General features: G+C 39.0%; 1 protein-coding gene and 2 long non-coding RNA genes across 3 annotated transcripts; 2 read left to right on the forward strand and 1 right to left on the reverse strand.

Annotated features, from left to right (window-relative positions):
* Positions 1 to 91: 91 nt before the first annotated feature.
* LOC136794264 (uncharacterized) lies at positions 92 to 3,603 on the forward strand. Its single transcript, XR_010840788.1, has 3 exons — positions 92 to 214; positions 1,548 to 1,702; positions 3,580 to 3,603. It is a non-coding gene; the product is annotated as an uncharacterized lncRNA (long non-coding RNA).
* Positions 3,604 to 4,619: 1,016 nt separating this feature from the next.
* Positions 4,620 to 21,721, reverse strand: HHLA2 (HHLA2 member of B7 family). The gene is made up of 7 exons (XM_059063628.2): positions 21,658 to 21,721; positions 19,753 to 20,103; positions 18,484 to 18,750; positions 10,761 to 11,074; positions 8,040 to 8,187; positions 5,667 to 5,725; positions 4,620 to 4,667 (listed from the first exon to the last, which is right to left on the reverse strand). The coding sequence occupies exons 1-7, from the start codon at positions 21,719 to 21,721 to the stop codon at positions 4,620 to 4,622; spliced, it is 1,251 nt and encodes a 416-aa protein (XP_058919611.1).
* Positions 6,203 to 20,019, forward strand: LOC136794265 (uncharacterized). The gene is made up of 3 exons (XR_010840789.1): positions 6,203 to 6,465; positions 7,089 to 7,191; positions 19,983 to 20,019. It is a non-coding gene; the product is annotated as an uncharacterized lncRNA (long non-coding RNA).
* Positions 21,722 to 24,680: the final 2,959 nt, after the last annotated feature.

Raw genomic sequence — 24,680 nt, forward strand, 5'->3', positions numbered from 1 at the left:
AGTATGAAGCACTAAGCATTTGAGTGGTATGCACATTGTATTTACGCTTCTCAAATGCTTAATTCTAGGTTAATGTGCAGGCTCTGAGCTCCAGGGCCTAGATTCATGTGGGTAGAACCGTCAGAAGTCCAGGGAGCAAAGATGATTAAAGAAGCACAGATGGATCTGCTGGATCTGCTTGAAATTCTAAGTGAACTCCTTCTATTGTGGGCAGGTATGTGACTTTGTATCATATTGACGTGGAGACCCCAGGCAGACACGTTTAAAATTGAGGCCATGAATGAGAACAAATGCAAGAGTCCTGCTTTTTAGCTATCTTCCCTAAAACAGAGAAAGGGACTGTCTACATCTCTGGTCCCCCAAACTTTAGTTCTGATCCAATAGTAGGGGCCAGTGCCCTAATTTTCCTGGTAAAGTGATAGAGTGACAGAGAGTGCTAAACTGTAGGCTTGGCAGGGTCATTGTCTTAGTCTGTTCAGGCTGCCATAACAGAATACCAGAGACTGAATGGCTTACAAACTACAAACATTTCTCACGGTTCTGGAGGCTGGGAAGTCCAAGGTCATGGTGCTGGCAGGTTTGGTATCTGGTGAGGGCCACTTCCTTGTAGACGGCCCTCTTCCCACTGTAACCTCCCATGGTAGAAAGAGAAGGAAGAAGCTCTCTGGGGTCTTTTTTGCATAAGGGCATTAATACCAGTCACGAGGACTCAACCCTCATGACCTAATCACTTCCCAAAGGCCCCATCTCCTACTACCATCACCATAGGGGTTAGGATTTCAACCTATGAATTTTGTGGGCGGGGACACAAACTTCATACTGTGGCAGTTAGGGTAGCCTCAGCTTCCTCATTGAGATTGTTCCCAGAAACACAGTTTTAAAGTGCGATCTGGCTTTAGAAGGAGAGAATTAAAGGAGGTTGGATACCCCCCACAGAATGCCTACAGGGCACTTAGCACAGGCACTGTCATTTCAGTTTTAAAAACATGGTACACGCTTGGTCTTTCTTATTTATTATAAATGAATTACTAATCGTGCAAGATAAGTAGATAGGGCAGCCAATAATAAATACTACCTTACGGGAGGGCGAAGGATTTCTTTTGAAGAAGAGACTAAAAGTTGGTTATATTGAATATATATGGATCCAAATATGAGAAATATGAGACATTTGCAGACCAGAAATTTCTTATCGATGAGCAAATAGTTGTCTCAGGGATAAGGCCTATATGGAGAGGTCCAGTTAAGTGGTTTGAACTCTGGCCTCAGTTTGAGAAGTGTTATGGCCTCAGATTGGGGTCTTCTGTGCAGAAGCTGCCCAGCAACCCCATGTAATGGAGTTGTTTAGGGAAATACTTCACACGTGCGGCAATTGCACTCAGCTGCAGGAGGTCGAAGGGCCTCGGAAACAGATGTAATGCATTCGACTTTGTCACGATTATTTCCAACAAAGAATAAAATGTGTGAAGCAGAAATTGCTTCTGAGAGGCCAGAGATGAATAGGAAAATCGTCCTTGGCAGTGCAATGACTAACTGTTTTCCATTCACAGGAGGAGAGCCTGAAATTCCTTCCACTGTCATAAACCAAGGGAAAAGGTTTTCTGATAGAACTGTGCATCAGGTCTGTGGAGCAAATTGGCGATGTGGCTAGTCTCTCCCTCATGGGGTCTTCTATAGAGGGCGCTGCCTTCACCGGCAATGCAAGGTGAGCAGAAAATTGCGTGACCGAGCACACCCTTGCGGTGAGTTACCGGTGTTGGGTTTCTCTCATGCAGATAATTGCCTCAATTTCCTGCCTCCCTTTGAAGCTAAGGAAGAGTTGGCTAAGTCCTGCTTACGTCTGGAAAGCACTGGGTTTGGTTCTTGGTATGCGTGAAAGTCACAGGAATCTCACAGAACACACTGATATTCCGTTTTTCAGGTTCATGAAGAATGACCAGTCCTTGTTTATGAAGGACAGAGGCTGGAGAAGTACAGGAGGTACTGTTTTATGGCCAGAAACTTAAGTTGCATTTGAAACATACACTTAATTTTTTTACTGAAGTATAGTTGATTTACAATGTTATATTAGTTTCAGGTGTACAACATAGTGATTTGACATTTGTAGATTATACTCCATTTAAAGTTATTATAAAATGTTGGTTATATTCCTTGTGTTGTACATTGCATCCTTGTGTCTCATTTATTTTATACCTAGTAGTTTGTACCTCTTAATCCCCTTCCCCTCCCTCTACTCCTCCCGCTACTGGTGACCACTAGTTTGTTCTCTGTATCGATAAGTCTCTGTTTTCATATATCCACTCATTTGTGAAACAGACATTTTAAAAAACATGTTTATGCTGTGTCAAAAGTAGTTTAAACAAGGTGATCAGAAAATGAAATAAAAGGGAATATTGTTGCCTCCAAGTGTAGTGGGGATTTTTTTGATCCTCAGAGGCAAGTAAACATTTCCCATGAAAGATTAAATAGATGCAAGAATCTTTTAAATTCTGATGTTAAAATAAATACTTTGTCCATATTCCTTCTTAATGAGTAATATTCACAGAAGACATGAGCTATGTTATGGTCCACGGGGACTATAAATGGTTATTACTGAAGTTAGTGAACTCGGCTGGCCTTATTTCTACATCCGTGAGTCTATATTTTTAGCCACTAATGGTGGGAGACAACAGGCTTTTCTTAGCATTCTATAGTGATTTACATATAGTCATAGTTAAGCATTTTGCACTTATAGGTAAAACCCTCCTGCTGGACAACCACGTAGGCTACATACTTGTGCAATACTGAAGCAACACCCCACACAAGATGTTCAGATCAGTGATAGCTGGTATGCTGTCTTTGTATTGTACCAATTTGGCTAAGCTGGAGGTATGTTTCCTGTGTGGTTCTGGATTAAAGTTGGTCACAAGAGAAATATGCACCAGATTTGAGAGGAAGAAGTGAAGGAACAGCTGGGTTCATTCTGTGCTCATAAGGTCAATGTATGGCCCCAGGCACAGTGACAGCTGGCAAATATTACTCCAGGCTAAAAAGGTGAGCTAGCTGAGATGGGCCACAGCTCTGTGGACCCGCAGCTCTCTCAGCTCCTGTCAGAATCCTCGCCTGGCAGGTGTGCAGCTCCATGGCAATGGGCGCCAGCTTATCTTACAGGTCACTCACAGTGTTGACTTTGGAGGCCCTGAGAGACCACATGGGGTCCAGTTTGTTCTTATAAATTCCAGTCCATCCTCAGTCCATCTCCAGCTGTCCTTCCTGACCTCAGGCCCAGCACCAGATGCAGAGGGGACAGCCTGGTGCGGACTTCTTCACCAGTGCCCACAATTGTATAATGTTGAATCTCTATAATAAATCCTTATTCTGTCGTTCTCAGCAGTCTGCCTCTCTGATCCAACCTGCTTCACACAGGTGGCTCTAAGATTAATTCAGGGACTCAGCGGCATTGAAGGACACAGAGTCCTTCTTGTCCGCCATCCTCAATGTGTTGGCTTTGGTCTTTAAATTTATCACCCTCATCACCGTAAGTAGACTAGAGTGATTCTGAGCACTTTCTACTCACCAAGTATCCTATGTCCTTTTCTCAAGTTTTTCTTTCAGTGTCCTTCATACTTCACCGTTTGTGATGAACACTGGTCACAACATTGTAGCAAATACCTGAAGTCAAGAGAACTATGTGCAAAGTAGGAGATTGTGAAAGAAGTCCAGCTGATAAAGAAAATTGGACCAGGTAGTATTAATACACAACTGAGGATTGGTTTTCTCCTGTAAGCTATACGATTAAAAACTTGAATAAGTTAAAAAAAAGTCCTGGTTAGGCTTTCTTTCTTATTTATTGATAATGAAATTGAAAACAGATTATCCAGTCATCTGAATTATCCATTCTCTCCTTGCATAAAAAATTTATATGAAAATCTAAATTTATTAGAAATCTGATTAACAATATGACAACTGAGCCAAAAGAGTAAATCAAATTATCTTCATAACTAGGGTCACTCAGCTATGCAAACCCTGGTGTTGAAAGGTACAACCCAACCCCAGAGATGTCAATTTTTTAGTTCGGCCCTTTGCACCCTGGGTAGTCTTAGAGATACTGACATTCTTACTCTTTGGGGGTCCCTAAGACTCACCATACTAAATCTAGTTGATTAAACTGATATTAACCATTCATATAAAACTAGAGTACAATACTTTAGCAAATCCATTGCCTTGTTTTCTAGGCTCTGGCTTTTCACCTTTTCACTAAAGTGACTTCTGCTTCTACCACTCACCCATCATTAGTTAATCAGATTTTGAATCATCTCTTAGTGATTCATTTCTTCTGAGTTCTTGGCAGAAACCTCACTGTAGCCTCTTGGGCTGATTGCAGCAGGAATGTAAATGAATGGGATAGTTCTTTTCCAAGCTGAACTGGAACCCTTGGCATCCAGGCATTTATAATCTTGATGCATGTAGGGGGAATCAATGAGTGATTCTTAGGTCGTGAGAAAGAACGTACTTATTCTCTTTCCAGTATCACAAGTCTTTGCAATGGTAGAATTGTCAGGTCATGAGAAGCCTTTGCTGGAATTGCAGTGAAGAAAGGGGAGGTGAGATCACTGGATATTAAGGATGTTTGTGCTGTGTTGTCAACTCCTGTCTTCACTTCCTTTACTGAATGAATATTCTGAAAGAGCCTAGAACCAAGAAAAATGGACTCAAAATCACTGTTGTTCATGTCAGAATAGCCATTTTTATCTTAAGTATTTAATGCTGGTAGTGTTTGGTTTTGTTTTTTGGGAGGAGGGGGTTTTAAGCTACTGTTTGCATCAGAGATCCATGAGACAGGTATAAAATAAGTAGTTATGAAGTCTGGGTCTTATCAGTTAATTTTAATTTTCCTGCTAGATGTTCCTGAGATTTTAACAAGTAGAAAAACAAGTTTACCCCACTCTTTACTGTTATTTATGCTAATTAATGGAACTCATAAATAATAAAAGATGTGCAGCAAAAAGGAAGTATGCAATCAAGCTATAATTTGTAAGTGAATTATAAGTTCTGAAGGAACCTAGAAGTGGCTGGAAAAGTGTAGGTCAGCAGTCTGAGTCCGGTCAGAAATTATAGTCTGCTTTTTTCTTCTTTATCTGTCTGTATTGCCTTCCACTCCTATGCAATCCCATGTTTCCATCAGAATAATAAGTATATTGGTGCATAGTGCCATTTGAAATCATCTTTACAAATAATAGTTGGAGATGATAAGAGCAAGCACTTATTTAAGCGAGTAGAGCATGTTTAATTACAGTGGGAAAAGCCTAAGTGTATTTTTTTTTTTTTTTTTTTTTTGCAGTACGCGGGCCTCTCTCTGTCGTGACCTCTCCCGTTGCAGAGCACAAGCTCCGGACACGCAGGCTCAGCGGCCATGGCTCACGGGCCCAGCCGCTCCGCGGCATGTGGGATCTTCCCAGACCGGGGCACGAACCCGCGTCCCCTGCATTGGCAGGCGGACTCTCAACCACTGCGCCACCAGGGAAGCCCTAAGTGTATTTTTTTTTCCCATGCTATTATCCTGCAATCCCTCCTGCCTTTTTTTCTGTGTAAAAGTCCTGCATGATGATATGTGAATCAGTCAAAACTTCAATTACCTTTTACAGTAGCATCCTTATACTAGAAATAGTTTGATAAAGGAAATGCCTTACCATGTTTTCTTCTTCAGTACCTGTATGGCTAGATCTCTGATCAGTAGGTGGATGCCCTTCTACAAGAAAAAACAGAACTTAAGAAAACATGTCTTTGCAAACACCCAAATTCTCCTTTATTCCCTCCTCAGTATAATTATGTTATTAGAAGCACGTTAGTTACTCCCCTCTTCAGATCTTTTTTCCAACAAACAGCATTAAAAAGGCATTTAATGTACAAATATCTCATCAGAAACAGACAGCAGTAAATTCTTATGGCTGATTCAGGTCCTCCAAAGCAGGGATAAAGGCAATTCAACCAGGCCAGCAATTCCTGGCCCTTTAAGATGGTTGGCCTGATTCCTACCAGATATAAACAATGGAAAATAGCCAAGGTGGTGATGGATAGGGAAAAGAGACATAATGTCATTTCTCAAGGAAGGCCTTCCTTCTGGGTCTTGCTAAAATCTAGGATAATTTATACTAAGGGCATTTTAAAACAGAGTAATAGAAAAGGGACTTTTAAAAGAAAACATACAAGCCATAGTCATATGAAACAACAACCTGGGAACTGGAGGTTTTGTGACTTTTAGTTTAACAGCTTGAAATATATTTTCAGCCCACCTAACTACAGAACCATGGAACTTCTTTTTATTTTAAGTGGTCAATACCCTAACATGGTTTTTTCCGATATCTCCTGACTGCTCCTCCAGAATCAGAATCCATCCTGCTCTCTGCCACGGGAAGCTGACCTGGATGGGTTCTACCTGCAGGGCTTCTCTTTCCTCTGGTTTCCAGTTGGAGTGGAGATCAAAGGGAGGTAAGGGCAAAATCAGGTACTTATTCTAGCTCCTTCCCTATAGTCTGCCTGTGTCCTCTGAGTGCAGGCGTCCCCCTTACAACACAGCTTGTCCCATGACTCTCCTTGCAGGTTTTGGGCACTGCTCTTTCTCCTTGTCCCTTCAAGTTCAGGTTTTCTAGCAAAGTTCTGGGGGAATGCACTATCTTCTGTGCTCCCCTTCATCCCGTTTTGAGTGTGCCAGGTACTTTGTGTTGGAACTTCACTTGTGCACACTTCCAGTCTAGAAACTAAACCATCATTTTTCAGCAGTATGTAATGCCCCCTCTCCTATACTTGGAACCTAATCTAATCACAAGTATCATTATATTAGGGTTTGCATGTGGGGGACAAACTAGGCTACCTGCAACCTCCCATCTTTTTCTACTTCTGGCAGCTAAGAGACAGGAGCAACAAGTAAGGGGACTGACCTATTAGTATAAACAATCACAGGGCTACAACTGGTGAAATCCTCACTCACTATCACCCTTAAAATCCTACCTTCAATAATGGTGTCTGCTAGATCAAATAACCCTAACTTCCGCAGGGGCAATAGGCAAATATCGGTCAAAAGAGGGGACATGGGATCTATTTCAACCTCCCAGGACACTCAGAGCTTTCTCGGAGAGATGATGAAAGAAGGGAGAGCTTCTTGGGGCCTAGATCTACCTCTGCCACTGGTCAGCTGCATCATCTTAGGCGGTGAAGGTAAGAGTCCGTTTCACATACCTACTTAGCATTTGTGTTAACTTTCTGGATTCTAGTTTTCTGATCTGTAAAATGTGGAAATAAGTAAATTCAAGCTTTTCATAGATCTAATTCTGCTGATAAAAGCAAAGTCTTTTAAGAAGTCCTGTGACCATGGAATCTTAATGTAGTTTCCAGCAGAAAATTTAGAAAAAGTGTTTTTAAAAACTTAACAAGGATTAAAATAAAATAGCCCATCAAGGACAATGCTGTTTTGAGCAGTAGCAACTATAGGCGAAACTCAAAGAAAGAGAAAAGAGAGCCCAGGGACTTAAGGAAGTCCAGACATAATAGAAGTACTTGGGCAGATGTATGGTGGAGAGATGTGTAGTACCTCTCTACAAAGGCAAAGAACATCTTGGCTTCTTTCCAGCTATTTTTCAATGCAAGATAATTCAGATCATCCTGTGTATTATTTTACTGCCAGATCTAAATTTTCTCTCTTTAGTAGAAAAAAGACAAAAAAAACAACTTCAATAACACGTGACCTTCCATTAATTTAATCAATTTCCTGTTATTTATTAAAATATTCAATGAAAAACTGGCAGTGTAATTCAATGGATGTGCTTGTATATAGCTTGCTGTGTCTCTGACCATTTAACTCAGGATAATTTCCTAGAAGTAAATAGTTAGGTGGAAATGTGGGCACCTTTTAAAGAATTTTTGAAAAAGTTTAAAAACAACTCTGCAGAAAATTCAGATCTATTTGCATGCCTAGCAGCAGTGTAGGTGTGCACCTGCAGGTGTATCTTTCATACACCTCTACCTGAACACCCAGGCACAAGACCAAATCCTCCATGAGATATTACCTGTGCAGAAACAGATGCATCTTCTTGATTTAATGGCTCGAGTTACCCCTGAAAGCAACAAAACTGCCACCACGACTGCCACCAATGTTGGAACAATTATTCCGACAACTGTTCCTTGACTTGCTTCTAAATAAAACAAACAAAAGGTCTATAAGCTGGAAGAAAAGTTACCAGAAAATAAAAGAAAATGTATAGATGGGTGAGTAGAGTATGTTTATTAATTTTATAACTAGTTATTTCTGCATTCTGGATGGGAGACAGATTTCATATTAGTGAAAAAACTCTTCCTAGTGAAAAGACCCATTAAAGATATGAACAACAGTCCTGTCTGGACCAGAGTTTTTCATAAGCATAAATAATAACTCCCAACCTTAGTGTGTCTATTGTGGGAAACCTGCCAAAGCTGTGATATTAACCAATTTGGGGCCTAGTGGGGATGAGAGTCAGGAGAGAAAAAGTCTGAAAACTTGAGAGAGAATGAGTCTTCTATGTATTTTAAGTCTTTATTATTTTTAATTGTAATAAGATAATCAACACTCTTTTACAAAGGAATAATTATGACTACAAACTAGCCTCAGCCTAGTGTATTCCTTGGGGGATGAAGGGAGGTTGCAGTGTACCCTTGGCATGGAGAAGGCAGGATCCTAGAGAAATAGAGATGAGCAGTGCAGGCGTGATGAGAAGAGTAGAGAGGAGCCATGATCTTGAGTAAAAGGTGACAGGTGACCACCAGGATAACCAACAGTGCTTGGAGCTCCTCAGGGATAACTGGAGGAGCCAGAACTCTTTCAGCATCTTGGTTGGAACTAGCATTGTTATAATTAGTATTAAAGGAAGTGGGGAACTCAGAAGCCAGGAGCTTGGAGACCTTGAGTAACCAAAGTCAGAACCAGCTAATCTTATAATCCATTTTCTACCAAAGAGTAAGGAGCAAGCATTAGAGAACAGAGGTCAAATTCAGGGGGGAAGATAATTATGGCTTTTCTTTAAAATGAACAGCTCTGTATAACAGGTGTCAATTTTTATGAATATACTTTTACTTAATGTTTTACAACCAATAAAACATTAATCTCTCCACATATTTGTCACCCTGAAATTCTATACCCATGTAGAGAAGGAGTAATTAAGTAGAAATGTTGACTTCCTAATGTGTTTTCATAGGCATATTTTTCCTCCTGAAGAAAATTCTGCAATGTATAGCTTCTTACTTTATCCATGACCCTCAGTTCCCCCATCTGTAAAGGGATTTGTCCAAGATCACGTATTGATTCAGCAGCAAAATTTAGCAAGAATTATTTAATTTCATTCAATTCAGTGCAACCTTTCTAGAGAAGATCCAGACTCTAGGAATCATAAGCCCCACTATCTGGGCCTCCTTTTCAAATACTGCAGTATTTCCTGGGCAAGGCAGCAAGCAGAAAATTGCAATTCAGTAAAGAACACCAAGTTTCCTTGAAAGAGTGTTTGTGCTGTTCCCTGCCCTGATGGGGTAGTTCCTGCTATCGACCTCTTTCTGGGGGGAAGTACGGGCAAACCCTCTTGCAGTCTCAACTGACCAGTATTTTACTTCAGAATGAGAGGTTCTGAAAAGCTTTTCTTTGACAGAGATGGAATGGTCACTTTGTGTAAACTGAAAATTAGACCTCTAATTAGAAAGATGGGCCAGATGTGGTCTTCAGACTGTTTCTTCCTGATTATTTTTCTAAACTCCAAAATGAATCCAACATTTAAGAAAATAGAATTAAAGCTTAAGTGTATTTTATGTAAAAGTGACAGTCCTATTTGGGGGGAAAATAGGAGCTTCATCTGCATCTCAGTTTTCAGTACCCTCAAAGTAGCAACTCTACAAAGGGAGTGTTATCACTTAGTGTCTTGAAGTTTCTATCTATTTGAAGTTGTCCTTGACCCAAGGACAACTCTGTATTCTTATCTCCAAATGTACTACATAGAATCTCCAAACCTTCAAATCTGTTATTTCTCCTAATTTTCATATATAGAATGATAAAAATATTTCTAAAGCATATGTTTCACTGACTCATATTTTAATAAAGAATAGAAAGAGACGTGCCATGGTCTCCCATGATGTCAAGTTGATCACTTAAGGGTAAGGGTGATCAGCCCACCTTGAAAGTCAACTTCATGAGTACACATTCCATGACTCTATGGATACTGGACTAGAAATATTTTAATTAATGTGTTTTACCAGTTAGCTACCAATAGAGGTAAGAAAAAAAAAAAGAGCTGAATCAGGCATACATGTAATGTTTCAAATGTCCTTTGATAACTGTTTTCACCAGATTCACAGACCATGCTTCCCCAGCATCCAGCAGAGTCCAAATTCTAACTTTCTCCTATACCTACACAGCTTCAACTCCCCAAACCCAGACCCTGAGGCACAGATGAGGCACAATGGTAAGCAGGAACTGAAGATGCTCAGCTCACAGAGTAACAAAACATATAGGTTCCCTCTTCATTTCTGAAGCCCTGAAACCCTAAAAAGGAAGTCTTCTGGGAGTAATTTTTTTTTTTTTTTCCAATGCAAGACTTGCCTGCGGTTGAAGGGGAGATTGTCGTGACTGGAAGTATCCCTGTAGACAGTATTTTCAGAATTTCTATTCAAAGGTATTCTTGAAATGGCAACCTAATTTTCCTGTTTGATGTTCACAATCTCTAATGCTGTACCCAAAACCCATTATCCAACCCTACTTGTAACTTACCTACATGCAGTGTTTGGATGGTGAGTAAAGTATACTTGCTTGAAGAAATATTGCACAGGTATTCCCCACTGTCTGAAAGACGAAGATCCTTCAAAGTCAAAGAGAAGTCATGCAGGTTTATCAGCTCTTTGTTCCATGAAAGTAGGGGTTCATTGATAATTGTTTCTTGTGAGGAGTTCAGAAAGTAAGCCAGGACCAAAGAATTCCCCCTGTCCACTCTGGACCAAGTGACTATGAAATCTTGATTTGGTAGGAAAGAACTGTTTTCAGGTTTACACGAGAGTGAAATGTTTTCACTTTGCATTTTACGAAGGCCATCTAACAACAGAATAGAAAAGTAAAGATTAATGAAAATTTTCAAATGAATTTTCTAAGTTACACTTAGAAATATCTTTGAAAATACCTTTTGGAAAGCAATGAGATATTTGTACTGTGGAGTTTATTAAAAGCTTTACTACCACTATTTCAAAGTCTCCCACCAAGGTTAAGCTTAGGCTTCAGGATACCTAAGCCTGGGCCAGCTAGAGAGGTGACACACCTGGGTTTTAACTCCTACAGCCTGACAGTGATCACTCAAGAATGTTGCTATGGTTATCAGCCTTTTAAACTCAGTGATCTTCTTCTGCTGACCCTGAGTGCTGGAGTTACGGCCTTGTCACTATCTACACCATGGCAGTCTCTGCTAGTGTCATGGTCTCAACCACTTCTTAATCTCTCTTTCAAGACAGAGTCTCTTTTCTTGCATGTAAGAAGTGTATTTCTGGGCTTCCCTGGTGGCGCAGTGGTTGAAAGTCCGCCTGCCGATGCAGGGGACACAGGTTCGTGCCCTGCTCTGGGATGATCCCATATGCCGTGGAGCGGCTAGGCCCGTGAGCCATGACCGCTGAGCCTGCACGTCCGGAGCCTATGCTCTGCAACAGGAGAGGCCACAACAGTGAGAGGCCCGCGTACCACAGAAAAAAAAGAAGTGTATTTCTAACTGTGCAGGTAATTCCTCACTGGACCGAGCTCTTAGAACAGGGACTCTGCTGGGTATTCTTAGCTTGCCCCTCCAGGGCTAATTCCATCTTGTCCTTCCTATTCTCTGGTTCTGTCAGCTGACCTCTATGGACTACCGTGAATTGTTCTCCCTGGTTCTAGACATACCTACTTTGCAGTCCACCTGTGAGAGAGTGATGCCAAAGCAAGCCATCTAAAATGCCACTTCCAGTCGCTCCAATATTTCATATCCTTTGGCTCCATAATACCTCCAGGGTTGGCTCAAGCTCTTTATCAAGATGAAGGCATTTGATCTGGTTTTTGCCTTCTACTCTAGGCTTATCTTTTGATACTTCAGTTTAACCCTCAACCATTTATATTTCCACAAATTCAAGCAATATTTACTCCTCTGTGCTTTTGCATATAGTATGTTTTTGCCTGGAATGCCTATGTTCTCTTGGAATTTCCTACTGCTCCTTTAAAATTCTGCCCTTACGCAAATTCCTTAAGCATATATTCCGTAAAAACCTGATCCATACCCAACCACAGTGAACAGAATTACTCACTCTTTTTGTATGCTACGTTCCTGGTTTAGTTTTATTTTTACATGTTTGTACTAGATGCTGTGGATCCAGAAGTAAGAGTCCACAGCATCTAGTACACATCTGGTTCTTAAGTTCACAGTCTGAAAGTGACAAAGCTTGGCACATAATAGATCCTCAACAAGACAAAATAACGTTGAGCCTAAGGAACTGTTGGAACTCCAGGATACTCATTTCTGAATAAACATGAGAAATTATGATTTTTCCATAGAAAATATTTGCAATTTAATATTTTCAACCCTTTCCCATTTTTCCATTGCTACCTGGCTGATGAACAGAGAACACTGGCTGCTCACACTATTGACATAATATAAACGTAGTGAATAATTCATATTTTTAGTGTATTCTTGGTGAATATTTTGAGAATTTGAAACTCAGGGGTGGAGGCAGCACCAAGATGGCAGAGTAGGAGGACCCCAAGCTCACCTCCTCCCACAGACACACTAAAACTACAACTACGTATAGAACAACTCTCTCTGAGAATGACCTGAAGATCAGCAGAATGGCTCATCTATAACTAAGTATATAAAGAAAAAAATACACCAAGGTGAATAGGAGGGGAAGAGAAGTGATCTAGTCAGGACCCACACCCATGAGGGAGACCCTGCACTGCTCCAGCTCCACCCCTGTCAAGGCAGTAGTCCTCACATGCCCCAGGAAAAGCCCTGGCCTGTGATTGGCTCAGCTCTAGTCCCCACCCCTCACCAAGGCAGCAGCCCCCAACACACCTGAGGAGAAGCCCCAGTCCATACCAGGCTCCAACTCTAGCCCACCCCACCCCCCAGCTCCAGCCCGTGCCAGTGATAGCCCTGGTGTGCCCCAGAAAAAGCCCCTCTCCATGCTTGCTTCATATCCAGCTCTCCCACCAAAGCCACTGGGCACACAGAGACTGCATAGGGAGACTCTCACATAAGGACATACCTTCAAGACTGAGATAGGTATTTGTCTTGCCTAATTTTATAAACACAAACAGAGAGTTGAACAAATTGAAAAGACAGAGAAATATGTTCCAAATGAAAGAACTACCCTAATGAAATGGAGATAAGTAGTTTACCTGATAAAGAGTTCAAAGCAATGGTCATTAAAATGCTCACCAAACTCAATAAAAGAACAGAGGAACACAGAACTTCAACAAAGAATTAGAAAATATAAAAAAGAGCTGAAGAATACAATAACTGAAATGAAAATTAGAGGGAATCAAGAGCAGATTAGGTAATACAGAAGAATGTGTAAGTGACCTGGAAGATAGAATAGTGGAAACCACCCAATCAGAACAACAAAAAAGAAAAAATACATTTTTAAAATGAGGATAGTTTAAGGGGACCTCTGGGACAACATCAAGCATACTAACATTCATATTATAGGTGTCCCAGAAGGAGAAGAGAGAGAGAAAGGGGGTAGAAAACATTTAATGAAATAGTGGCTAAAAATTTCCCTAATCTGAAGAAGGAAACAGATATTCAGGTCCAGGAATCTCAAAGAGTCCCAAACAAGATGAACCCAAAGAGATCCACACCAACATATCATAATCAAAATGGCAAAAGTTAAAGACAAAAAAATTTTCAAGGCAGCAAGAGAAAAAGAGTCACATAAAAGGGAACGCTTATAAGACCATCAGCTAATTTTTCAGCAGAAACTTTGCAGGCTAGAAGGGAGTGGTATGATATATTTTAAATGCTGAAAGGGGAAAAACCCTACAACCTAGGTTACTCTACCAAGGAAGGTTATCATTCAGAATTGAAGAAAAAATAGTTTCCCAGATAAGCAAATGATCTTAAATGACACATTAGACTAAACTGACTTAATAGATAACTAAAAACCATTCCATACAAAAAAATCAGAATATACATTCTTTTCAACTGCACATGGAACATTCTCCAGGATAGGTCACAATGCTAGGTTATAAAATAAGTCTCAATAAATTTAAGAAGACTGAAATCATATCAAGCATCTTTTCTGACTACAATAGTATAAAGCTAGAAATCAATTACAGGAAGAAAACTGGAAAGAGCACAAACGTGGAGACTAAACAATATGCTACTAGAAAACAAAGTGTCAATGAAGAAATCAAAGAGGAAATCAAAAAACACCTTGAGACAAATGAAAATAGAAACACAATGTTCCAAAATCTATGGGATGCATCACAAGCAATTCTAAGAGGGAAGTATATCATGATACTGGCCCACCTCAAGAAACAAGAAAAATCTCAAATAAAGTATCTTTTCTAAAGGATATAGAAAAAGAAGACTGAATAAAGACCAAAGCTAGTAGGGAAATGAAATACCAAAGGTCAGAGTGAAAATAAATGAAGTAGAGACCAAAAAACAATAGAAAAGATCAATGAAGCCAAGAGCTATTTCTTTGAAAAGATAAACAAAATTGGAAAAACCTTTAGCCAGACTCATCAAGAAAAAGAGATGTGCTAAATAAATAAAATTAGAAAGAGGAGAAGTTACAACCAATATCACAGAAATACAATCATCAGAGAATACTATAAACAGTTATACACCAACAAATAGGACAACCTGGAAGAAATAGATAAGCTCCTAGAAACTTATACTCTTCCAGGACTAATTCAGGAGGAAATAGAAAAGCTGAACAGACTGATTTCTAGTAATAAAACTGAATCAGTACTAAAAAAAAATTCCAACAAACAAAAGTCCAGGATGAGATGGCTTCACAGGAGAATTCTACTAAATATTTAAAGAAGACTTAATACCTATCCTTCTCAAACTATTCCAAAAAATTGAAGGAGAGAACACTTCCAAAAACAGTCTACAATGCCACATTACCCTGATACAAAACCAATCAAAGACACTACAAGAAATGAAAATTACTGGCCAATATCCCCAAAGAACATAGATTCAAAAATCCTCAACAAAATATTGTAAGCCAAGTTAATTCAACAACACATTAAAAGGATCATATGTTATGATCAAGTATAATTTTTCCCAGGGATGCAAGGATGGTTTAATATCAATCAATCAATCTGATATACCACATTAATAAAGCAAAGGATAAAATTCACATGATCATCTCAAAAGATGCAGAAAAAGCATTTGACAAAATTCAACAACCACTTATGATAAAAACTCTCAACAAAGTTGGTTTGGAGAGAAAATAACATTCACATAAAAAGGCCATATATAACAAACCCACAGGTAACATCATACTCAAGCATGAAAAGCTGAAAGCTTTTCCTCTAAGATCAGGAACAAGACAAGGATGCCACTCTTGCCACTTCTATTTAACATAGTATTGGAAATCCTAGCTACAGCAATCAGACAAGAAAAAAAAAAAAAAAAGGCAACCCAAATTAAAAGAAAAGAATTAAAATTGTTGCTATTTGCAGATGACATCATACCATACATAAAAAACCATAAAATCTCCACCAAAAAACTATTAGAATAAACAAATTCAATAAATTTGCAGGATACAGAGTCAATGTACAAAAAATCAGTTGTGTTTCTGTACATTAATAAAAAACTATCAGAAAGAGAAATTAAGAAAACAGTCTTATATATAATTAAATAAAAAAGAATAAAATATGTAGGAATAAATCTAACAAAGGACATGAAAGACCTGTACTTTGAAAACTGTAAGACACTGATGAAAGAAATTGAAAACAATACAAATAAATAGAAAGCTGTTCTGTGTTCATAGACTGGAAAAAATTAACATTGTTAAAATGTCCATACTACCCAAAGCAATCTACAGATCCAATGCAACCTCTATCAAAATACCCATGCATTTTTCACAGAACTAGAACAAATAATTCTAAAGTTTGTGTGGAAACACAAAAGACCCCAAATAGCCAAAAAAATCTTAAGAAAGAAGAAAGCTAGAGTTATCATGCTCCCTGACCTCAAACTACACCTACAAAGCTATAGTAATCAAAATTGTATGGTACTGGCACAAAGATCAGACACATAGATCACTGGAACCGAATAGAGCACCCAGAAATAAACCCATGCACTTATGGTCAATTAATCTATGACAAAGGAGGCAAAAATATACAGTGGAAAAAAGACAGTCTCTTTAATAAGTGGTGTTGTAAAAAGTAGACAGCTACATGTAAAAGAATAAAACTAGAATATTTTCTCATACCATATACAAAAATACACTCACAACAGATTAAAGACTTAAATGTAACAACTGAAATCATAAAATTCCTGGAAGAAAATATAGGTAGTATGCTCTTTGTTATAAGTCTTAACAATACTTTTTTGATCTGTCTCCTCAGGCAAGGGCAACAAAAGCAAAAATAAACAAATGAGGCCTAATCAAGTTTTAAAACTTTTACACAGGGAAAGAACCCATCAGTAAAACTGAAAGGTGACCTACTGAAAAGTAGAAGATATTTGCAAATGATATACCTGGTAAGGGTTTAATATCCAAAACATATAAAGAACTCATACAACTCAATATGAAACAAAAAACCCAAACGATCTGATTTTAAAAAATGGGCAGAGGCCTGAGTAGACATTTTCCCAAATAAGACATACAGATGACCAACAGGCACATGAAAAGATGTTCAACATCACTAATCATCAGGGAAATGCAAATCAATGCAACTGCAGTGAGATATCAGCTCACTCCTGGCAGAATCACTGTTATCAAAAAGACAACAAATAACAAGTGTCAGTGAGCATGTGGAGAAAAGGGAATCCTTGTGCACTGTTGGTGGGAATTTAAATTGGTGCAGTCACTATGAAAAACATGATGGAGGTTCCTCAAAAATTAAAAATAGAACTACCATATGATCCAGGAATTTGACTCCTGAGTATTTATCTGAAGAAAATAAACACACTAATTCAAAAAGATATATGCACCCCAATGTTCATAGCTCATAGCCTAATTATTTACAATAGCCAAGATATGTAGGCAACCAAGTGCCCATTGACAGCTGAATGGATAAAGAAGATTTGAGTTACACACACACACACAAAGTAGAATATTACTAAGCCATAAATAAAGAATAAAATCTTGCTATTGTGACAACATGGATGGACCTGGAGGGTATTATAATTAGTGAAATAAGTAGAGAAATAAAGATGAATGCTGTATGTTTTCACTTATATCTGGAATCTAAAAAACAAACAAACATAATAAAACAGAAACAGACTCACAGATACAGAGAACAAACTAGTGGTTACCAGAAGGGAGAGGGATGGGAAGAGAAGCAAAATAGTTAAAGATGATTAAGAGATACAAATTTTCAGTTACAAAATAAATAAGTCACAGAGATGTAATATCCAGCACAAGGAATATAGTCAATATTTTATAACAACTTTGTATGGTGTGTAATCTATAAAAATATCACTACGTTTTATACCGCAAACTAATATAATATTGTAAGTCAACTATACTTCAATAAATTTAAATATTAAAAAAAAGAAACTCAGGGGAAGAGAAGGCTAAAAAGGAAAGCTAACCTCCACTTTCCTCATATAATAGAGATTTATAGAAAAAATTTGCTTTGCTTCTAGTGAAGTATAAAACAATATTGATAATTGTCCTCAGAATTAGATAAATGGTGCCAAATTAATTTTTCTTTTCCTTAAAATCTTAAACAGTAGCTTATAGAGACTGGTAAGAGTTTGGGTTTGTTCAAATAAATGAGAGGAAGGAGTAGAGGTGCTGATAAAGATTAACGGGCTAATACTACTTAAGAAGACTAAACATAAAGAGACTAAACAGAAACAATACTAATTTCTGTTAGTTGAAAAACTGGCAAGAATCAGAGGTTGTGACCTGCTGGGAAACAAGTATCCTTTCCTTCTCCTCTGATCTTCTAAAGTGCAATGCAGGTAGAAAATTTTATGTAGAAGAAACATAGAGAAATACAGTAATGTTCATGGATGTATTTTCTGCTTTCCATTTCACAATTGTTTTCCTTCACCTCATAAACACCTTGCAAGGTAAGAATTACTTCCATTTTACCAACGAGGAACCAACGCTCATTAGTAAAAATGATTGCTTGAGGTAATAGAGCCAGTAATATTAGATCTGGGACTCCTGTTCTGGTCTTCTAACTGCTGCAAATGCATTTCCTTCCTTTGTGTTCCTCTCTTAACCTGTAAATCAAACCCCATTCCCTCCCAATCTCTGACAGCACAGGTACACAAAAAGCCTTGTGGAGCCTACCTTTCATTGTCCATCTCCCTGTCCATGTTTGCTTCAACAATGTGTTTTCAATAGCACATTGATAAGATGAATTTGATCCTGTAATATTTACTCTACTGTTAATATAAAAAGGACCCAAAGATCCGATTTCTTCCTTATTGTTTTCAGAGATTGGTGTATTATCCACTTTCCATGTGATAATTGGATAAGGATAAACACATAACACATTGCATATTAAGAAGCTGTTTGTGGTGTTCTTTTCATACTTCATCACAGGTGTGACAAAAGCTATGTGGGAGAAAGAAGGACATGTGAGGAACTGTCTTTAGCTTCTTTTTAGCCCATCTGTGCAGAACACATTATTTTAATACCCATGCAATGAAAAGCTAAGATTTGTGAGCAAAACTTGGCAGTTTCTGAAAGGAAAAACAGCAAAAACTCTGTAGAACCTTAAGATATAGTCTGGTGATCTATAAGGAAAAAAGAGCATGTATGGATACATAGCAACTAGCAAGCTCAATTCTCTAGAAAGAATTCTAGAAAAAAATCTAATGGCCTCACTGAGCAGTCAAAATGTGGGTGTCAAAGCTGATAAACTAGAGCTCACACAGCAGTTTGTACTCTTCAGGTACTGACTCAGAGCCTTTTTGCTTCTTTGTTTACCCATAATTCTTAGATTTCTGAGTCAAGTTCTGAAGCAGATAAATGGAACAGAGGGAGAAAGAACAAGAGCTAGATAAAACAACCCATTAGAAAATGCCCCTCTCAATAAATAAATGATTATTAGATAAATAAAGTTAATACAAACTGGAGGAAATCATATAGTATTACAGTTAACTTCATTTAGAAAACAGAAAAATATACTTTAAATCAATTCAATATGTTTAAGCTATCATATTGGCAGAATGTCTTAAGATGGGTAATATTAGGTGTTGATAAGACTTAAGGGGAAAATATATACTCTTATGCTGCTGGTATAAGTGCCATATTAAAATTTTACTTCTGATACTTTTGTTTCAGATCATTTCCCAGTATTAAATATAAGGATGTTCATCACAACATTTTTTCTAATGTAAAACACTAGAAATACCTAAATACCTACTAATGGAGGAACGGGTGCATCAATTATAACATGTCTAAACTATGAGACACTATGCATTAAAAATAATGAGGTAGTTTGTATGTATTATCTTGGAAGGAAGCCCATAGCATATTAAATTAAGAAGGCATTACAGAAAACATGGAATGGTATCATTGTCATGTTTTGTAAAATGTTATATGTACACTTACCTCCCACTTTTAGTACCACTTTGTTTATGATTTTTCCAGGTGATGTTCCCACATAGCATATGTAAATTCCTTCATCCTGAAGCTTTAATCTTTTGAAAGATAAGGAGGCATTCCCATTGTGAATTTCACCATGGAAGAGGGATGTCCTATTTACATATCTGGGATCTTGCTTTTCCAACTGGTCACTGTCTTTGTAGTATGAGTAAACATAGTTATCTTGATTCTTCCAGTGAACTACAACATCGGGCCCACTCTCAAATGAACAAGGGAGAATTACATCTTCATCAAGTCTTCCAATGACTATTTGTTCACTCATACTAACATGACTTAAGGAAGCTAAAAAGAACATATCTAAAAGCAAGAGCAGTTATGAAGAGAATTAGTGATGGGTGCTTATCAAGGGTTATATCAGGACTACCTAGAAGAACTATCCTAGGTCAGCAGCCTGATCATTAACAGACCACATCATCTATCGAGAACACTTGCTAGTCTAATTACTAGAAACAAGCCATGAAGCTCTATGTTTGAGTGTCTGCAATTTCAATTGAGTATCTGTTGTATTCAATGTAACCATGAGAATTGACAACAGCATAAAGCATAGAAACTTTGTTCCATGCTTGATCAATAGTCTCATCTCTCCTCTGATCCTGGCCTGCTACAGCTGGAAATTATGTATATTATATAAATTAAAGATTCCTGTTGATTTTTATTCCCTGAACACATTCATTTTTAACACCTACTATAACAATAACAAATTAGTTTATCCAGCTAGCTGGAGCCAGCAGGCCCTAAAAGAATAGAATAAACTTAACTTGGTTGGGTTAGGAAATATTTGGAACATGTAGAAGACAATGCTGCATTAAGGGGTCTGTTGGGAACATGTAGACATTAGTTTCAAGAAAGGGTGCACATAAGAGGAGGAGTCCAAAAGGGGAAATGAAGTGATTCATTTATTTTGGCTTTAAGACAACTCTCAGGATATACTATGAGTCCATCAAAATATAGTTAAGGAATATTATTCTGGATATAAATGTACAGGTCCAATCCTCCTAATATATATGTTTGTATATGTGTGTCTATATATATATATATGTATTTATATATATTTTTTACTGTCAACTTCAGAAGGTGATTTTAAAGAGCAAACGGACTCATCACAATCAGGTTTTTGCAAAGACTATGTACTTACCCATTTCATAATCACTGAAGGCAGTATCCAGATTTTTTAACCAATTCACAAAACATTTTAAGTAGATCATATGCCCTATCTATGAATTCTGTGATATTTGCACTGGAGAGGACCTTATCTTACGGACAATGGACTAAACTCCTTTGACCTTGGTCAAAGCCACCCGAGATGGGATAATCGGGTGTTCATATGGCCTTGTCACAAAGTCTTTTTCCTCTGCCCCCTCCTCTGAGGCTCTTTCTACTCTGCCATGTCCCACTTTGCCTTAGAGAGATTTAGTCTATCTCTGTACAAAGGGCTAGAGGAATGTGGCACCATCTGAGAAGAAAGACATGGAAAGGTGGGAAAGAAAAGGAGTGTTTTTGTCAACCTCCCTAATTGCTCTACTAAACACCTCTAATATTTCATTGGATAATTTAAAATGACTGCCACAGGGCCTAGCAAAGCTGATAACGCCTTTTGTCAACTGTCAAGTAAGTACTAAGCTTACACTTAAAAAAAAAAAAAAAATCAACCAATCAATCAAACTTGCCTTTCTAGAGATTTTATATTTGGTAGCAGATGACAATTAGAAAGAACCTTAGAGTAGATAGAAGAAAAGTTAGAAAAGTTGACAAGCTATGGCTACAGAGGAAACAGCCCCCTTGCCTTGTGGCTCATGTTCCTATCTAATGATACAAACAACTGACACTTGAGTGTATTATAAAGGTGCTTACCTTGAGATCCACATAGAGATGGTATAAGAATGAAGAAGAAAGATAGAGCTGCCTGTGCCTTCATGTCATGTGGAGGTCATATTGGTTATACTATCAAAGAGAAGCAAAATATACAAGTTACAGATTTTAAGTACAAACAGGAATTGGAAAAGAAAGAATTAAAGTGTCTGCTTATAGGAGATTCATTAAATTAACTATGGTACATTCACACAAATAATTCTTCTGCAACCATTAAAGATAATACTGTAAAAGATGGTTCAATGGCATCAAAAGAAGCTCTTAATGTTACAGGAGAAAAATCATATTACAATGCAACTTTTAAGAAGCATAGTCCCTTTATAAAAGCACACATATTTCTGCACATAGGAGGCTGACATGACATATCACTAAATTTACAGAAGGATGTTAACTCTGAAGAACAGGTTTCACATCTAAAGCAGTACCTGTTATATAATAGGTACTGAAAAATGGCTGTTGAATGAATAAAGATTTGGTTTATGTTAAATAGTGGTTCTCTGGATAATAGTTTTTGTTGGTTATTTTTTAAAGCTTTCTACAGTGGACATGTATTGCTTTTATAGGAAATATACTAAAAATAAATTCAATTAAATATTAAATGTCAATGGTGTTAACTATCGTGTTATTTATAATCACACATTAAAAAACAGTAAAACAAAACCTGAAAACATATTCTTAAGTCCAATAATTGTGCAAATTATGAAGCAGCCATTAAAATCATGGTTTACAGGGCTTCCCTGGTGGCGCAGTGGTTGAGAATCCACCTGCCGATGCAGGGGACATGGGTTCGTGACCCGGTCCGCAAAGATCCCACATGCCGCGGAGCGGCTGGGCCCGTGAGCCATGGCCGCTGAGCCTACGCGTCCGGAGCCTGTGCTCCACAACGGGAGAGGCCACAACAGTGAGAGGCCCGCGTATCACACACACACACACAAAATCATGGTTTACAAACAGCACTTTGAAAACTAAAAAAAGTGAGAAAATATAGATGGCAAAATGCATATACACGATATAAATTCAAGTAAGTAAACAGAACTGATTTTCTCTAGTGATGGGATTATAGATAATTTTTTAAACCTCTAAAAGAAAATTTTGAAGAAATCATTTGGGAGCTCTACTATTACAAAGTTGTACTCAATCTGTTGTAGGATATGAGATGCAAGAATGATTAAAACTATTCTAAAAAATAAAGTTAGATTCCTTCATAATATCCTATCAAAATGAAACCTGGTAAATTAATAATTTATAGTTTCATTTTTACATTTTAAATACTAAAATAAAATAAATGAATATACAGCCTTGGAAAAGGGCCTTTTTAACATGGCTATACTATTCTATATCAGATATGTCTACATAAAAATGGGAAAAGCAGGGAATTCCCTGGTGGTCTAGTGGTTGGGACTCCATGCTTTCACTGCCAAGGGCGCAGGTTTGATCCCTGGTTGGGGAAATAGGATCCTGCAAGCCATGTGGAGCAGCCAAAAACAAAACAAAAAAAACCTTTAAAAAACTGGAAAAGCAACAAAAACATTAAAATACAAATAAATAGGGAAAACATTTGCCATATGTCAAAATTATCACTCTAATAGTTTCCATCTTTCTCAGAGCAATAGCTAAAATGTTTGGCAAGTGGCCAAATGGCAGTGTAGGAAGACCCTAGGCTCATCTCCTCCCACAGGCCCACCAAAATTACATTTATGGAGCAACTGTTGACGATAAAGACCTGAAGACTACCAAAAAAGATCTTCTGCAACTAAAGAAACCACAAAGAGGCGGGTAGGAGGGACAAAGATGTGGTATGGTCATGACCCACACACTTGGGTGGGTGATCCACAAACAGGAGGATAATTACAATTGCAGAGCTTCTCTCCAAGGAGTGATCGGTCTGAGCTCCACATCAACCTTGCCAACCAAGTATCCTGCACTGAGAAGATGAACCCCCAAAATGCTTGACTTTGAAGGCCAGTAGGGCTTACATTCGGGAGAGCCAGATGGCTGTGGGAAATAGAGACTCCACTGTTAAAGGGTGCACACAAAATCTCACATACTCTGGGACCCAGGGCAGAAGCAGTAATTTGAAAGGAGCCTAGGTCAGATTCACCTGCTGGTCTTTAGGAGCTTCCCAGAGAGGCAGGAGGCAATTGGAACACATGCTGGGGACACAGACACTGGTGGCAGCCATTTTGGTGAGGTCGTTCTACTGTGAGGACACTGGTGCTGGCAAGTGCCATTCTGGAATCCTCCCTCTAGTTTATTAGTGACGGGACCTGCCCTCACCCACCAGCCTGTCAGCACCAGTGTGGGGACAACCCAGTCCTGCCCACCAGAAGGCCTGCTACCTCAAGACCTCCTGAGGCCTCAGCAGCCCCAGGACACAGCCCTGTCCAACAGAGGACTCAGGACACAACCCCACCCAATATACACCAGCAGTAGGCCTGGGAGTCCTGGGGCCCCAAAGCTAGCCATTAGGGCCCCGCCCCAACCACCAGCAGGCCAAACACCAACTCTGAGACCTTCAGGTCCCTGTAACCAGAGGCCCCAGGACACAGCTGTACTCTCACTGGACCAGTATTAGCCCTCGGACCCCTGGGCTCCCACTCTGCCCACCAGATGATCAATAAGAGCTCTAGGACACCCAGGTCCTGTAGCCAGAGAACCTGGGACTTGGCTTGGCCCACCAATGATCCAGAATTAAACGCTGCACAGCCCACTAGAGAACCAGCATCATCTCCAGGATCCCCAGACTGGCAGCCAGAGACTACAGGACACAAGTTGGCCCAGCACTGAGCCAGCATTAGCCCTGGATCCCCTAGGTCATGGACCAACCCACCAGCAGGTGGACACCAGCCCCAAGACCACTGCAGCCCCACAGCCTTCTGTATCAGGATTCAGCCCACAAACCAGCAGGATGGCATCAGCTCTGGAACCCCTGGGGCTCCTGCAGGCCAATACCAGCAGGCCAATACCAGCTCTGGTACACCTTGGGCCGTGTAGCCAGAAACCCC

This window comes from Kogia breviceps, chromosome 5 (assembly GCF_026419965.1).
Source record: "Kogia breviceps isolate mKogBre1 chromosome 5, mKogBre1 haplotype 1, whole genome shotgun sequence".
NCBI classification, from domain to species: domain Eukaryota; kingdom Metazoa; phylum Chordata; class Mammalia; order Artiodactyla; family Physeteridae; genus Kogia; species Kogia breviceps.

Coding starts and splice junctions, on each gene's coding strand:
- HHLA2 (XM_059063628.2), bottom strand. CDS start 21,721: ATGAAGGCACAGGCAGCTCTATCTTTCTTCTTCATTCTTATACCATCT. Junction 11,075..18,483: donor AGGGAGATGGACAATGAAAG/GTAGGCTCCACA, acceptor TTCTGTTGTTAG/ATGGCCTTCGTAAAATGCAA. Junction 8,188..10,760: donor TCACCATCCAAACACTGCAT/GTAGGTAAGTTA, acceptor TCCAGCTTATAG/ACCTTTTGTTTGTTTTATTT.